Source organism: Channa argus, chromosome 4 (genome assembly GCF_033026475.1).
Source record: "Channa argus isolate prfri chromosome 4, Channa argus male v1.0, whole genome shotgun sequence".
In the NCBI taxonomy this organism is placed as follows: Eukaryota; Metazoa; Chordata; class Actinopteri; order Anabantiformes; family Channidae; genus Channa; species Channa argus.
The window spans coordinates 28,366,749-28,382,015 of record NC_090200.1 but is presented as its reverse complement, the minus strand read 5'-3'; the positions used below and the strand labels follow the sequence as shown (position 1 = coordinate 28,382,015).

General features: G+C 35.3%; 1 protein-coding gene across 1 annotated transcript; it reads left to right on the top strand.

Annotated features, from left to right (window-relative positions):
- Positions 1–6,162: 6,162 nt before the first annotated feature.
- Positions 6,163–14,091, top strand: dnaaf4 (dynein axonemal assembly factor 4). The gene is made up of 9 exons (XM_067503007.1): positions 6,163–6,362; positions 7,822–7,969; positions 9,216–9,349; positions 9,454–9,649; positions 9,761–9,906; positions 11,437–11,546; positions 11,634–11,787; positions 12,420–12,525; positions 13,020–14,091. The coding sequence occupies exons 1-9, from the start codon at positions 6,240–6,242 to the stop codon at positions 13,136–13,138; spliced, it is 1,236 nt and encodes a 411-aa protein (XP_067359108.1). The 5' UTR covers positions 6,163–6,239; the 3' UTR covers positions 13,139–14,091.
- Positions 14,092–15,267: the final 1,176 nt, after the last annotated feature.

Below are 15,267 nucleotides of genomic sequence, written 5' to 3'. Positions count from 1 at the left end.
AAACTCCACCTCCAAATAAAAAACGAAGAATGTGAAACGAAGAATTTCAGGACTCCATGTGTGAAAGGGGCTCAAGAGACTACCCTTTACATTTATCATGGAAAAATGTGGGTGAAAACATTGTTAAATACTGTATCAAAGATTTTCACTCTTTGGTTGTGTATAGACTTGATTGAAAAAAAATATGTATATACATACAGATCAATCAACATCTGGTGTGGTGGATAGGTCAGCATGGGAAAAATTTAATGCATGCCATGATTGACCAATGTCAGTACACAAAGTGCATTGCAGCTTGCTGTGTAGCTCCAGTGTGTATGCTTTAGCTAACTGCTTCAGTCTTGTTGCAGATTAACTAAAATGCGTATTAAACCACATGTCATTGATAAGATATTTTTAATCTAGTAAAAGATCCAATAATAATATGTTGCATGATCATGATCATTATACTTTTTATACATTTTGCTATGTAGCATCTATTTGGTAGAATCACAATCGATGTTATTTTCAAATGAAAGTTTATATAAAATTCCACAGTAAAATGTAAAGTTTAGTTTAAAACAATTATAATTTAAAAAATGTAAAAACATATTTTTCAATATAGAACTACAGTTTTGACTATTTAGACATGTAGCTTACTGTGCAGACTTCATAGACATAAAAAATGCTCCTGCCTCTTACTCTTTATTATAATTATTACAGTAGTTACAATACAGCAAAGTGAAAAATACTATAAACATAATCTTGCAAAAGTACAGATACTTTGTAGAATCATACTTTGAGTGTTGCATCTTATTAACAAAACATAAAAATAAATTTATGTAGTACAGTCACAAGCATTGGCAGTATTTATAAAAGACACTCTTGCGCATATTTTGGAAACTGTAGATTTGGAGTTCAAAATTAAGATCATGGTGTATTTTTACTAACAAATCTTATAAAGATACACCAGTGTTGCTGACAGGTAATGGATGTCATTACCTGTAAAATTAAAAAAGTATGACGCATTTTTTTTAAATGTATATGAAATGTACATCTTCTGTTACAGTTTAGTATAATCACAAGCATTCACAATATTTCAACAACATAACTTTTGCATCTTTTTGAATTTATTGTTAATTTATTCATTACAGATTTACTAAAATATTGTAAAACTTTGTTCATGTATTACAATCATGAGCATTGTAAATGTAAAATGCTCTGCACTTATTTAGCACGTTTGTACCTCTTGGCACTCAAAGCTCTTTGCACTGCTTCTCATTCACCCATTCGCACTCACAATCACCAGGGCCAGGGGTCAAACCAACAACTGTGGGATTGGTGGACAACTGCTCTACCTCCTGTGCATCAGTCCTGTATTTTTTTGATTGAAAAAGAATTTATTGGTTTGTTTTTATAAAAGAAACATTATTAAAATCTATTTATATTGTATAGTCAAGATCTTTGGTAGTATTTATAAAAGATATCCTTTTTCTAATTATGAATTTTGTAACATTGTGTAAAAATACATAAAGCATAACCAAAAGCACTGTTAATAGTTTTAAAAGAAAGCCTTGCATGTTTTTTTCAGTTATGTCTTTTGATTGTGGAACTAATGTCTTGGTGTGTTTTTACCAACAAAAGCTTAATACATATATGTAAAATTGTACAGGAAGTACAATTACAAGCATTGGCAATATTTACTTATTTTACATATTTTACATATTTTATAAAATTATTTGTTTTGACTGTAAAATTAATATTTTAGTGTATTTCTACTAAAAAAACATTGTAAAATTATGTGTGTATAGTTTGGATTGTACTTCTTTAAAAATGGTTGAATGTTTTTTAATGAAAATATTCTTATTGTAAATTAATGGCAAAAAAAATTGAACAATGGTCATTAGATGTAAATTTTGTAATGTCTGACCCTTAATTAAACACTGTAAAATGATGTGAAATGAGATCACCCAAAAGAGATCTCAGAAGACCTACGATCAGGAATTGTTGATTTGATACTCATCAGTCCACACTTATACATACAAAATAAAAAATTGAAACATTAAGGTAGAATTGTTTGGAAAGAACACACAGCACTCTGAATGGTGTAAGAACATAACTTTGTCAACACAAAATCATTATCCCAACAATTAAGTACAGTGGAGGCACCATCATTAAGGATGCTTACAGACAGCTTGACAGCTTCTCATTATGGAGCCAAAAATGTTCAGCACTGTAGCCAGGCTGACTAAGAGCCATAGTTCTGTTGAGCCTAGTATTCCCTTAACTATGAGCTATAATTACTTCATAACTTTCTTTATGAATACCATTGTAGCTATTAGAGAAAGAATTCACCAGATTCTCCCCCCAAAAATTACAGATAGATCTTCATGTACAACAGTGCTAGAATCCTCGATAAGGCCCCAATCCCTGTTAGAATGCTTTTTACCCATAGATCTCTCTGAGCTAACTTCAATTATTACCTCGTCTAAACCAACAACCTGTCTGCTAGACCCTATTCCAACTAAGCTGCTCAAGGAAGCTTTACCCTTGATAGATACGTTCGTATTAGATATCATTAATCTATCTTTAGAAAGAAGCTATGTACCACAGGCCTATAAGGTAGCTGTAATTATGGCACTACTGAAAAAAACCTGTCTTAACCCAGGTGTTTTACCCAATTATAGGCCAACATCTAATCTCCCCTTTATTTCTAAAATCCTTGAAAAAGTAGTCGCAAAACAATTATGCGACCACCAGTACAGGAATAATTCTTCTGAAGACTTTCAGTCAGGATTTAGAGTTCATCATAGTACAGAAACAGTGATGTTAAAAGTCACCAAGGATCTTCTCATGGCCTCAGATAATGGACTAGTCTCTATACTTGTTCTGTTAGATCTTAGTGCTGCATTTGATACCATTGATAACAATATTTTGTTACAGAGCCTGGAACATGAAATTGGGATTAAAGGAACTGCACTAGGTTGGTTTAAATCTTATCTATTTGATAGATTTCAATTTGTTCATGTTAATGATGAATCCTCCATGCACACAAAGGTTAGCTATGGAGTTCCACAAGGCTCTGTGTTAGGACCAATACTTTACTCTTCATATATGTCTCCTTTAGGCAACAATATTAGAAAACACTCCATAAATACCCAGCTATATTTATCTATGGAACAAGATGAAAATAATCAGTTAATAAAGCTTCAAGCCTACAAGACATAAAGGCCTGGATGTCCCACAATATTTTACTTCTAAACTCAGACAAAACTGAATTCATAGTATTTGGGCCCACAAATCTCAGATATATGCTGTCCAACCATATCGTTACTCTAGATTGCATAACTCTGGCCTCCAGTACTACTGCAAAGAACCTTGGAGTTATTTTTGGCCAGGATTTGCCCTTTACCTCACATATAAAACAAATCTCTAGAACAGCCTTCTTTCATCTACAGAACATTGCCAAAATTTGGAGCATCCTGTCTCAAAGTGATGCCGAAAAAAACTACTCCATGCATTTGTTACCTGTAGGTTGGACTACTGTAATTCCCTACTTTCAGGATGCCCCAGTAACTCCCTAAAGAGCCTGCAGTTAATCCAAAATGCTGCAGCAAGAGTGCTGACTGGAACTAGCAAGAGAGATCATATTTCACATTCACTAACTCCTCACCATTGGCTTCTCATAAAATCTAGAATAGAATTTAAAACCCTGGTTCATATATTTAAAGCTCTGAATGGTCAGGCTCCATCATATATAGAAGACCTCACAGCACCATATCATCCCAGTAGACCACTTCGATCTCAAAATGCAGGCCTACTTGTGGTTCCCAGAATTTCCAAAGGAAGATTGTGAGGCAGAGCCTTTAGCTATCAAGCTCCTCTCTTGTGGAACCAGCTCCCAGTTCAGATTCAGAAAGCAACACCATCTCTACTTTTAAGTCTAGGCTTAATACATTCCTTTTTAATAAAGCTTATAGTTAGTTATAGGATGTCCCCTTAATAGTCAAGCTCCATTATATCTGAAATACCTCATAGTACCATATTATCCTAATAGGCCACTTAGAACTTAGAGTGCAGGTCTTCCAGAGTTTCCAAAAGTTAAATGGGAGGCAAAGCATTCAGCTATTAAGCTCCTGTCCTGTGCAACCAGCTCCAAGTTTAGATTTGGGAGCCAGACACCATCTCTACTTTTAAGATTAACCTTAAAACTTTCCTTTTTAATAAAGCCTATAACTTAAAAGCTGGTTTAGCTTTGAGTGCCATATACTTAGAATGCTGGGGGACCATCACTATTGCATGACATTAATTGTGTTGTCTTTCTCAGATTGTCTATCTCCCTTTTTGTCTCTCTCTCTTTGTACCTTTCTGCAGGTATCGCAGACTTTGGCACTGTGTGTTTACAATGCGCTGTTACCGGTCTTACGAAACAGTCCACTGTTTTGTTGTTTCTTCTTGTTGCTCTTTTCTTTTCTCTCTCCACTTTTCAGTAACCCCCACCGGTCAAGGCATATGGCTGGCCACCCTGATACTGGTTCTGCTCGAGGTTTCTTCTATTAAAGGTAGTCTTTCCTCTCTACCATTGCTTTTATTTTTACTTCAGAGGGATTTGTTGTGTTTTCTGTATCTGTGTGGTTGACTGTGGCTCAGGAGGTAGAGCAGTCGTCCACCAATCCCAGGGTTGTTGATACGATCCTTTGCTCCTCCAGTCACACGTCGGAGTGTCCTTGAGCAAGCCACTGAACCCCAACTTATTAGGTCCCAGCGAGTGTAGGCCCCATCAGTGTGTGTGAGTGTGTGTTTGATTGTGAGTGCAAATAGGATGCATGAGAAGCAGTGTAAAGTGCTTTGGGTACCAATAGGTAGAAAAGTGGTATTTAAGTGCAGACCATTTATCATTAACTTTGTCATGTTTTGCCTTTAGATAATCTTGTTGTGAATTGGTGCTATATGAGCTAAAATTGAAAATTCTGATTTGTGAACAGATTTCTACACCCTAGACTGTATATGGCTCTTGCTAAAGTAAAGAAAAAACTGGGGTCAACTGAAGTTTATTGTCCCTTTCAAGCCTTCAGCAACAATAAAATACATTCTTGTTAAAATGTACAGCATTTCCTTAGATAAGAAAGATGTGGAAATGCTAAATGTGCTGTAGAGCTTGGAATGTGCAGTTAAAGTTATAGCCATTGCTTATCTCACAATATCAAAGACTGTATTAAAAGCCTACCAAGAACAATATGTCAGAAACATCAGGGGGTTTAATAGTTTTATAGGCCGTTGTTAAAGAAATGATTAGATGGTTGCGATGGTGGTTGCAATAGAAATTATATGTGTCTAGTCAATAAAATATTGTTATTGACTATGGTGATACTGCCAATGGCCTTGTGCCTTGGCCTTGGCGTAATTTTCTGATTAAAGTACTTATAACTTTTACTGCAAGGAAAAAGAAATGAAATGAAAGTCTTCAGTAAACATGCATATGTGAACTGAAACTGAAGTAGAAACAATAAGGTTTGAAGAAAGTGAAAAATGACCTGTTACCATGATGTTTGTAGATGGCGTTACATTACAAAAATTCTTTGTTTGTTTCAAGTTTCTACTAACATTTTTGAAACATTTCAATGCAATGTTGGAGCAAAAAGGCAATTAAAGTTAATTATTTTGTAGATTACCCTGCTTATAGCTTATAGCTAACTTATAGCTTTTCTTTATTGGAAATATAGCTTCCTCAGTTGACATCTTCCATTGAAGAAAACCATTACAATGATGTTAAATAACATATGTAGTGATGAATAAGCATCAAAGATCATTTAGATCATTTTGGTGTGGAACATAAAGAGCAGCAGGTAAAGGTGGAGCTGATTTTAACAACGTTATGTACCAACAGCTGCTTCATCCACAATAATGCATCAGGATTTGTTAACTGCTTCTATTTTTATTTATATTTAATATTTTAAAAATTTACCTAAAGCACTAAAAACATATAGTAAAGTAGACATACAATATATTTTTCTGGATTTTAGAGGATAAAAACTAATCTCTAAGTACTTAGCTTACCTCAATGTACTGTTACTTCCCACGTCTGAGTAAGTTGGTAACAATTCCAAATTCAGATTTTTCCTACGAATTTGAAGGCAGCATGATGATTCTTTGGTCACCATAGCAATAAGACGCAGTGTTTCTGAATTGCCACATGTTAGCCGGCGGAGAGGTTAACAGAAACCTTCTTTTGACAATAAGTTGGGGTAGATTAAGTGAAAATGCCTTTACTAGTTACAGACTACTCGTGGACACAGACCGACTCGATGGTTTACATAAATGTCCCTTTAAAAGGAGCGAAAGTTGGGAAAGTCGACATTCTGTCCACAGACGAGTACATCAAGGTAAAGCGAACAATAATGTACCGATAGCAGCTGACGCTAATTGTGGTGGATTTTCTGTAACGTTGGTCTCTCCCGTAGTCCACCACTAATTAGTTAATGCCACTGTTTTCTTTTTCTATAAAATATATATTATTTATTTAATATTCTATTAAAATCAAATAAACTATTACGATAACATTTTATATCATGTTTTATTAACTTCAATAAAGTTGAAATAGCTATTCCTTAATCGATTTAACTTCTAACGGTATAACACATTAATTATTTATTTAGATTTGGTTTGACCAGAGCGGTGTGGTCCGTCACACACCTTACTGTAACCGGCGGGTGTTTTATATTGATGGGGTCGTCTCGAGAACATCTCGTACCTGTGTAGGCGAGAACCTTATCTTACAGGCAGTTTGTACCTAAAGTACCTGTAAAAACCGTGCAAGTATACTGTGAACATATATTATGAACTGGTGCTGTCACAGGATTTTGCAGAAATATAGGAAAGTTTTACCCTCAAGAGTTATAGAAAAGATAAGATAAAATTAGATAAGATAAACCTGCATTAACAGTGGGGGAATTTCCATGTTGCAGCAGCAGCAGAATGTGCAAATTAAGAAATACAACCATCCTGAGGATTCAGGATGTAAGAGTGTAGGGGGCAAACTGAGAGAATGACTACCCACTTCTGTGCTGTCTAAACAAGCTGTGGCTCATGGGACTGCTGTCTGTACATGACAAACACCAGAAAGTACATCTCCACCACACATTTCAGAGTGGTGGTTTAGGTGTGACGAGAATTTGAGGCTTTGTCAGTGGAAACCTGTGCATAACAGAACATGAGTAGGTCAACCAGATAATTTTTATCTTTAGGGTTTAGACGTTGCCTCGGACTATGTTCACAGCCAGAGGTCACCCTTTCACTACGTTGTTCACTCAACTGTTTGCTTTCACCTCCTGTGTCCTCTTGTGAATTTTATGGCAGATGTTAGGGATCTGGAAGTACATGCTAACATTTTTGACATCAGAAATACGTGAATTTGAATTTTTCTTGAATTTTTCAAATGGAATTTTTCAATATGGTTTAAATGATTCCGCAAACTGCCATGTTACCATGCATATAGCCACATCCACAGACACAAATATACAATATTTACCTTAAACTAAATCTACATCAAAGTCACTTTCATATGTATAAAATATAAAAAAAAAAATTGAATAAATAATTTGGTGTTGAGCTCCAAAACAATACATACAAAGGCCAGCAAATGATGTACCTGTGACTAACAGACACAACTTTTAGTTGCAGCAGACAAAAGTTTACATCTCAATTACAACTTTCAACTCACATGTGTTTTTTTAAAACATTTAGACACAATGATAATAGTCTAAACTCATCTATAAGGAAGGTTTGATGTTCAGCTCCACATTGTAACTTATTATTATGTTTTCTACTTTGTTCTCTGCACAGGTGCATTACCCACCATATCTATTTGAAGCCCTCCTGTTCGAACCTGTTGATGATGATAGAAGCACAGCAAAGGTTGGAAATGGAGTTGTAGTCATCAGTTTGCAAAAAAGGAACAATAAAGTGTGGGACCATCTGATGATAACTACAAGTAAGAGTATTTAGCTGACCTTGTCACCTACAGTATAGTGATATCTGCCTCTATATCCGTCTTTAAGGCATCATTCATTTTGCTGCTAAGAAAGGTTTTCAAATGTTCTTAGGTCCTACAGTAGGAATAAATGTAATTGGATTCCATTATGCACCACCTAATATGTATGGTTTCGAGTGACATTAAAAGCACAAAGTAATTCGTAGCCATGATAGTGAGCTATGTTCTGTTTTTTTCCTACTATGACAATGACAATAACAGTAAATGTTGACTGGGGTTTTTGCTGTCTTTACCTAAAAGGTAGGTATATATTCTATCCATATAGATAAACAATTGTTTTCACAATCATAACACTCAAAAATAGCTTTTGTCTCATTGACATATATTAAACAACACTGCTTGATAACATGAATTATGATTTAATAAACAGTGCCGCTGTTGCTTTCCAAAAAGACCAGTATTGATGGTAAATGGTGATTTGAACTCTCACTGCGATCCACAGTAGGTATCAAGCTGTGCTGACATAAATCTGCTTGTCCCCTAAAAAATACACCATTCTTTACTCTTAACCTACAATATTGTTAAATTGACACAACATATTTTTAAGATGCAGATTAAACATATCATTTGCTCATTCTCTGATCAAGTGTACGTGCTGTCTCAGGCAGGTACCTACAGTGTCACTACCTAAACCAGCTGTTAATGGTCCCCTTATTATGTGATGCACATTAGTACAAGTAGAGAGAACAATTGCCACTTTATGCCAGATAAAATACTCTGTCTAGTTTTGTGTATAAATGTTCATTTATACATTCATAATTTAAATCTGATACACATTAGAGCCAGGCAACACAGCATTCACAATAAGAATTCAATTAGTAATATAGTCCACAGGCTAAATATCATTTTAATTATAAAAAACATGGGCCACATACTCTAAGATAAAGATGTGACTGACGGAACATTGTCAACAGGCCATAGTTTTGACATTAGTGAATAATAAACCGTTCTCCTATTGAACTTTCTTGGACTTACCCTATTTTTTGTTTGAGTTGAGTATATAAATAAATTCCAATTACTTACTTAATTGTAGGCTAGGGTCTATAGTTGTCAGACAGAGATGACCAAATTCTGTGCTAACAGAACTTTGGCTCTATGACTTAATGAGAGTATGTTTGCATGTCTGTTTGACCAAGTATCATATCCCTTTCCAGTTAACCTAGAGTTATAATTCATTGGGTTTCAGGTGATAAAGAGAGAAAGAAGGAGATCAGACAACAGGCTTTATTAAAATACCAGGAAAAGCTTTCTGCAGAGTCTCAATCCAGGGCAGAGAAAAAGCACACAGAGAAAAAATATGCACTGGAGACAATGATGAAGGTGTGACACACTCATAAATCACATTAATGTATACACAGTTCTTATTAAAAATCTCATCTGAAATACGACAACACCTAATTGCAGAATGTTTTACCTGATCATAGCTTGAAAATGAAGAAAGAGAGAGTATCCAGAAAATGAAAGATGCTGAGCGAGACAAGACCACAGCAGAGTTGGCAGCATGGCAACTGAGACAAAAGCAACAAGCAGAAGAAGAAGTCCAAGTTAAAGTCCAGAGTCAGAGGGCCTACCAAACCAAGACCAAAGCCAACACGAAGAACAAGGAACGTGGATGTTCAGGTGGAGAACATGTCAAAATGGGTTCATATTTACTTACCTGATGTGTGGTAAACTAGTTATGGTATGTTAGTGAACATTCTATACAACATCTAAACAACATCCTGTGTTTAGATCAAAGAAACCAAAATGAAACAAATTGCAAGAAAAAACAAGTGGACCTACCTGCTCCCAGACTCACGGGAAACATTCATGTCACATTTACACCAAGAGTTTTCCCAACAGCTCTCAGAGAATCCAGAGTGCAGGAGGAGGAAGAGGTGAGCAAAATGTCTTAAGACTCTTTAGAAAGTCATCTTCAGGAGAAAGTACAGGCAGAAAGATATTATTTAAAAAACTGCAGTTGACACTCAAAGTTGACTGATCTAAAATGACCAGAGTAAACCACTGGCAATCTTTCTAAAAAGAGTTTGGTATTGATGAAACAGCAAACATCCTCTCACTTTGATGCTTGATCCTAGTAAGTCAAGTTTATTTATATAGCCAATTTCTAGATCAGATGTCACAAAGTACATTACAATACAACTGAAATAAAGAAGAAAAAAATCTAAATTGTAAGGACATATATATAAAAACAATAAAATAAGGGCATTGTCACTAGTCAAAGACAAGTTTTAAAAAATTGGTCTTGAACTGCTTCTTGTAAAACTCTGCAGAAAGAGTCCCCAGATCTTATGTCTAACAGAAGATAACTCCAGAGTTTTGAATCCACAATTTCAAAAGAACAGTCTCCTTTAGATGCCAGAAGTACATGCTGCAGTAGATCTCTAATGTACTTAGGTACCAGATCATACAGGGCTCTGAAGGTAATCACAAAAATATAGAATTGGATCCTTAATTTGATGGGGAGGCATTGTGAAGAGATCAGGATCAGTGTTTCATGATCGTTCTTGGTCAAGAACTTAGCAGCAGCATTCTGGACCACTATGAAATGAATAGGTTGCTATGAAAAAAGAAAGTTATGATAAGCTATATGAGATATTAAAAAAGCATGCATAGTCATGTCCCTCTCAGCCTGATACATGATAGGTCTGAGGTTTGCAATGTTCCTAAATTAATCCTTAACTAGTCCTGCAACAATGTCAAAAACACACCAAGGTTCCTGAGGACCTTTGAGATGAAGATAAATAAAGAAGAGTTTCCTAGAATTATATACAAGACTGGCACAGGCACAAATGGAATCTCAGCAATCAAGTTTGTTTGTTGTATTTACACAGTCAAATAAAATATCTGTGTAATCACATAAAATATGTTTAAAATACGCCACATTTTGATAGTTAAAAGATGTGCATAAATATATATGATCTGCACTGATAGCACTGATAATCCACTATCTTTAAATCTCCTTTTATTTGTCCAATGGGAAGCATTTCCAAGGCAAATAATATGAAACCTAGAACAGAACCATGTGTCACACCACACAACCGAGGGACACGCTGAAGTGAGATTTAACAGTACCAACACTGAGCATTTCCTGCATCATCATACATCTAGAAAACATTGGAAAGTATTGTCATTTCAGTGAAGTGCAATTTACTGAATCATAATGTACCTTCAACAGTAAAATAATACTGTTGTAAAAACTTGCTTCTGTGAGTGTTTTCCTACTGACCAAATCAATCATTCAACCACCTTTAATGATGCATCATCATCAGTTTGGTTCTTCTTATTTGCTCTAATTTATCAGCAGAGAAATTCTCTCTATGAACATTGGACACTTGGATCTTATTTTCTAAAGTGTTGTCTAAAGCTTGTCTCTCTCAAATACCTTTTTTATTTCAACCAACCAGTGGCTCAAAAAGCAAGCTGAAGCCAGGCATGTCCTAAATGCAGATTTTGAAGAGCTGAATGACCTAAAGAAGGAGCACAGGAATCCTGACTGGTTAAAGGAAAAAGGAGAGTAAGTAAACTCTCATATTTTTCTCAGATTTATATTTTTACTTTTTTTTCTGACTCACTGAATCACTAAACTGACTCTCTACTACAGCAAATATTTTACAAATGGGGACTACCTCAGTGCAGTGAATGCTTACAGCCTGGCCATCAGGCTTAACAGAAATATTCCAGCTCTGTTTTCAAACCGGGCTGCATGTCATCTAAAGCTACGAAATCTTCACAAGGCCATTGAGGATTCATCTCAGGTCTGTACTGTCTGTTTTATGCAATCTGGGTCTCTCTGTTACACCACAGCAATGAAGCTTCACTTTGCATGTAAGTGTCCTAAACTTGCAAATAGCAACAAGAAGGTTTATCTACCTAAAGTCTATACAAGGAGTAAGGAAAAAAGTTATGTCTTTACAGTAAATTATAAACAAACAAAAACTCATTACTCCATCCTACCCAGATTTCCAGGTTTTGCTTAGAAGGAGCCATACAGCATTTTCAAATAAAAGAATAGGTACGCATTATTATAAAAAAAATGTATACTTCAAACTGTGGCAATTACCTCTGTTTTAGGAAACAAGTGAAAGTGATTTCATAAGAACACCCACATCTCCATCATTTTTTTAAAATAAAACGTGTGCTAACAGGTTTTAGAGAGTAATTTACAGAACACTGGAAAATGTGTGAGATACAGGCTGTAATTAGGTGTTAAAGACACCATTGCATCTACAGAAATGTTTGACTCATACCAATCTTGGAAAAATGGTTGTGTCAGGTTAGTCAGTTAGAGACCACATCTGCCACCTGAGCAGAAACCATGAATCATAAATGATTATTGTATACATTTAATGCAAAGTAGCACTAAACATTTCCCTGCAATTTTCTGCAGGCACTCAATCTATTGACTCCACCAGTTCCTGCCAATGCAGCTGCCAGAGCTAGAGCCAGTGTCCGCCGAGGATCTGCATTCTGCCAGCTACAGCTCTACGCAGAAGGTTTAAACAGTCCTTTTGGTTTACAACACTTCTACCCTTGAGTTGTAGATTTTTATATTAATTACATTTTTTTTTTTTTTTTTGTGGAAAATTATTAAACAATAATGATCTGCATGGGCTGAATTATAAGGCACTTTTCTACCTAATGGTATCCAAAGCATGTTACACTGCTTCTTATTCACCCATTCACACTCAATATCACAAAATCACTCACACAGTAATGGGGGAGCTGCTTTGCAGCTGGCCTACACACAACAGGATCAACTAAGTTGGTGTTTAGTGTCTTAGTGTCTTGGTCAAGGACATTTTTACATGTGACAGGAGAATAAGCAACAACCCTGGGATTGGTGGACGACTGCTCTACCTCTTGGACCACAGTCACCCCTTAAATATTATAATTTCTTGATTTTTGATGACTTTTCACTTTCAATTGCTAACTCTATCCACTGTATCTGTGTTACCAGTTGATTTAACTTTGACATGTTTTTTTTCAGGGCTACAAGATTACCAAGCTGCACTGAAGATTGACCCCCACAATGAAGCCCTGCAGGCAGACACACAGAGAATAAGAGACATTATTCAAGGATCTGAAGCTAACCCCGACACACAATGAGACACAGAAAGTATTGTCTGTTTATTATGTTTATTATTAATTATCAATGGTTTTCACTCATATAGTGCTTTTCTACTTATTGGTACCCAAAGCGCTTTACACAGATGGGGAAGCTGCTATGCAGCTGGCCTACACTCACCAGGAGCCACTAAGTTGGGGTGCAATGTTTGCCCAAGGACACTTTGACATGTGATAGGAGAATCCGGGGATTGAACCAAAAACCATGGGGTTGGTGGAAAACTGTTGGATGATTCATGCTCTGATGCGTTTTTTTGTTTCAGTAGTACTACATGTTTGTACGTAGCACACAGTTTAAGTCAACGAGGCGGAGGACTAGCCTCAATATCCCAATCATATTTACTAATAAACCTTGGACTTAAACATAGTTATAACACATTTTAACCTCCCTTGACACTTATTGTTTTGCTTTTTCTGTACATATCTTTATTGTGCTGACTTTATTATGTAAGCTGCATTGAGACGACTTTGTTGTAAATTGGTGCTACATAAATAAAGCTAAATTAAATTGAAAGTTGATTTTTCAACACATTTACATGGGATGAATAGTTTACACTTTATATTAGTGGATGTAAAACAGTTTGTAAAGGTTGTATACATACAATATGTAGATTATTTGTAAAGGTATGGAAGATCTAGAAATGATTTTTGACACATTTACATTGAAAGAACAGTTTATGATGCACACCATTTATAACAGATGAGAAACATTCATTATTGCACATAGCCCATTTTTAGTCTGCAGCTTTCTTCTGTAACACACAGTCACTAGCCTCTTCACCTGCATGCAAAGAGCCTCAATGGAAGGTCATGCCTCCAGATTTTTGTGGATTATACACTAACCAATAGTGAAATTACATAGTTCCTTGATTTAGGTGCCACATCTCACCTGTGTTTGATGTTAGACCTGCAAAAGCTGTGAAAATGTCTTTTCAATTACTTACAGGTTAAAAATAGAAAATAAACAAATTATTTGTTATACATGTACTAATGGTTGGTTACTGATCATTTCATGATTCACTAAAGTATTTACAGAAGTCTTAGAATTAATTCGTAAAATAACCAAATAATATCTAATAATTTACATTTATAAATGTTCTGTTAATGATTAGTTCATTATTATCTCGGCTTATAAATTATTAACAACCGATCGATATCATAGTGTTATCTCCTTTTGTTGTATATAATTGAGAGAAAAAAGTGAGAATACTTTGTTCCACACTATAGTGGGTTGAGGTTGAACAAATATGGACTTGATGCTGATATGGTTGTCAAGTAATTCATGGTAAATAAACTGTGGTTGTGACATTGTTAGACATTCAGTAAGACTTGTGTTATAGCTGTATAATGCTAATATGCAAGGTTCAATTGGATAACATCTGAAAAAAGTTGGGAGATTGTGTAAAAATGTAATTAAAAATAGAATGCAATCATTTGTAAACAGAAAAACAACATTCCAAATGTTGAACGGGACCTATTGCATTGTTTTTTGACAAATATTTGCTCATTCGGAACTTGGTGCCAGCAGTAAGTTTCAGTTGGGACAAGGGCAACAAAAGACTGGAAGAGTAGCGTACGTCTTTCAGTCGTTCATTAATCTGTGAAAGACTGTATGGGCAAATAATGGGTTGACAAACTTAATAATAATGTTATAATGTTAATGAATTGGAGAATTTTATCTTCTAGAGTAAATTATATCAATAACATAATACAAAAATTTAATAATTGCAAATAAAAACGTTCTATTATTTAATGATCATGAACTTCAGGGCTTCAGGCGGCATAATATCAAAAGCAGATCTTCATCTGTGGTGGAAATCACTGCATTGGCTCAAGATCACTTCTGAAAACCATTGTTAATGTACACAGTTTGTCAGTGCATTCACAAATGGAAGATGTGCACAAGAACTATAAGAAAAAAACTATATAAACAACATCCAGAAATGCTGCTGCCTTCTCTCATTTAACTGTTGGGATTCTCATCTACTAAATCTACTTGTTTAGTGGCAGCTGGACCTTCTTAAAATTCTTGAAATTTTCTCACTCTAAAATCTTTATTTGTTCTGACAAAAAGAGAACAGTTAGAACTGAAGAAGCCTATCCACTAATAC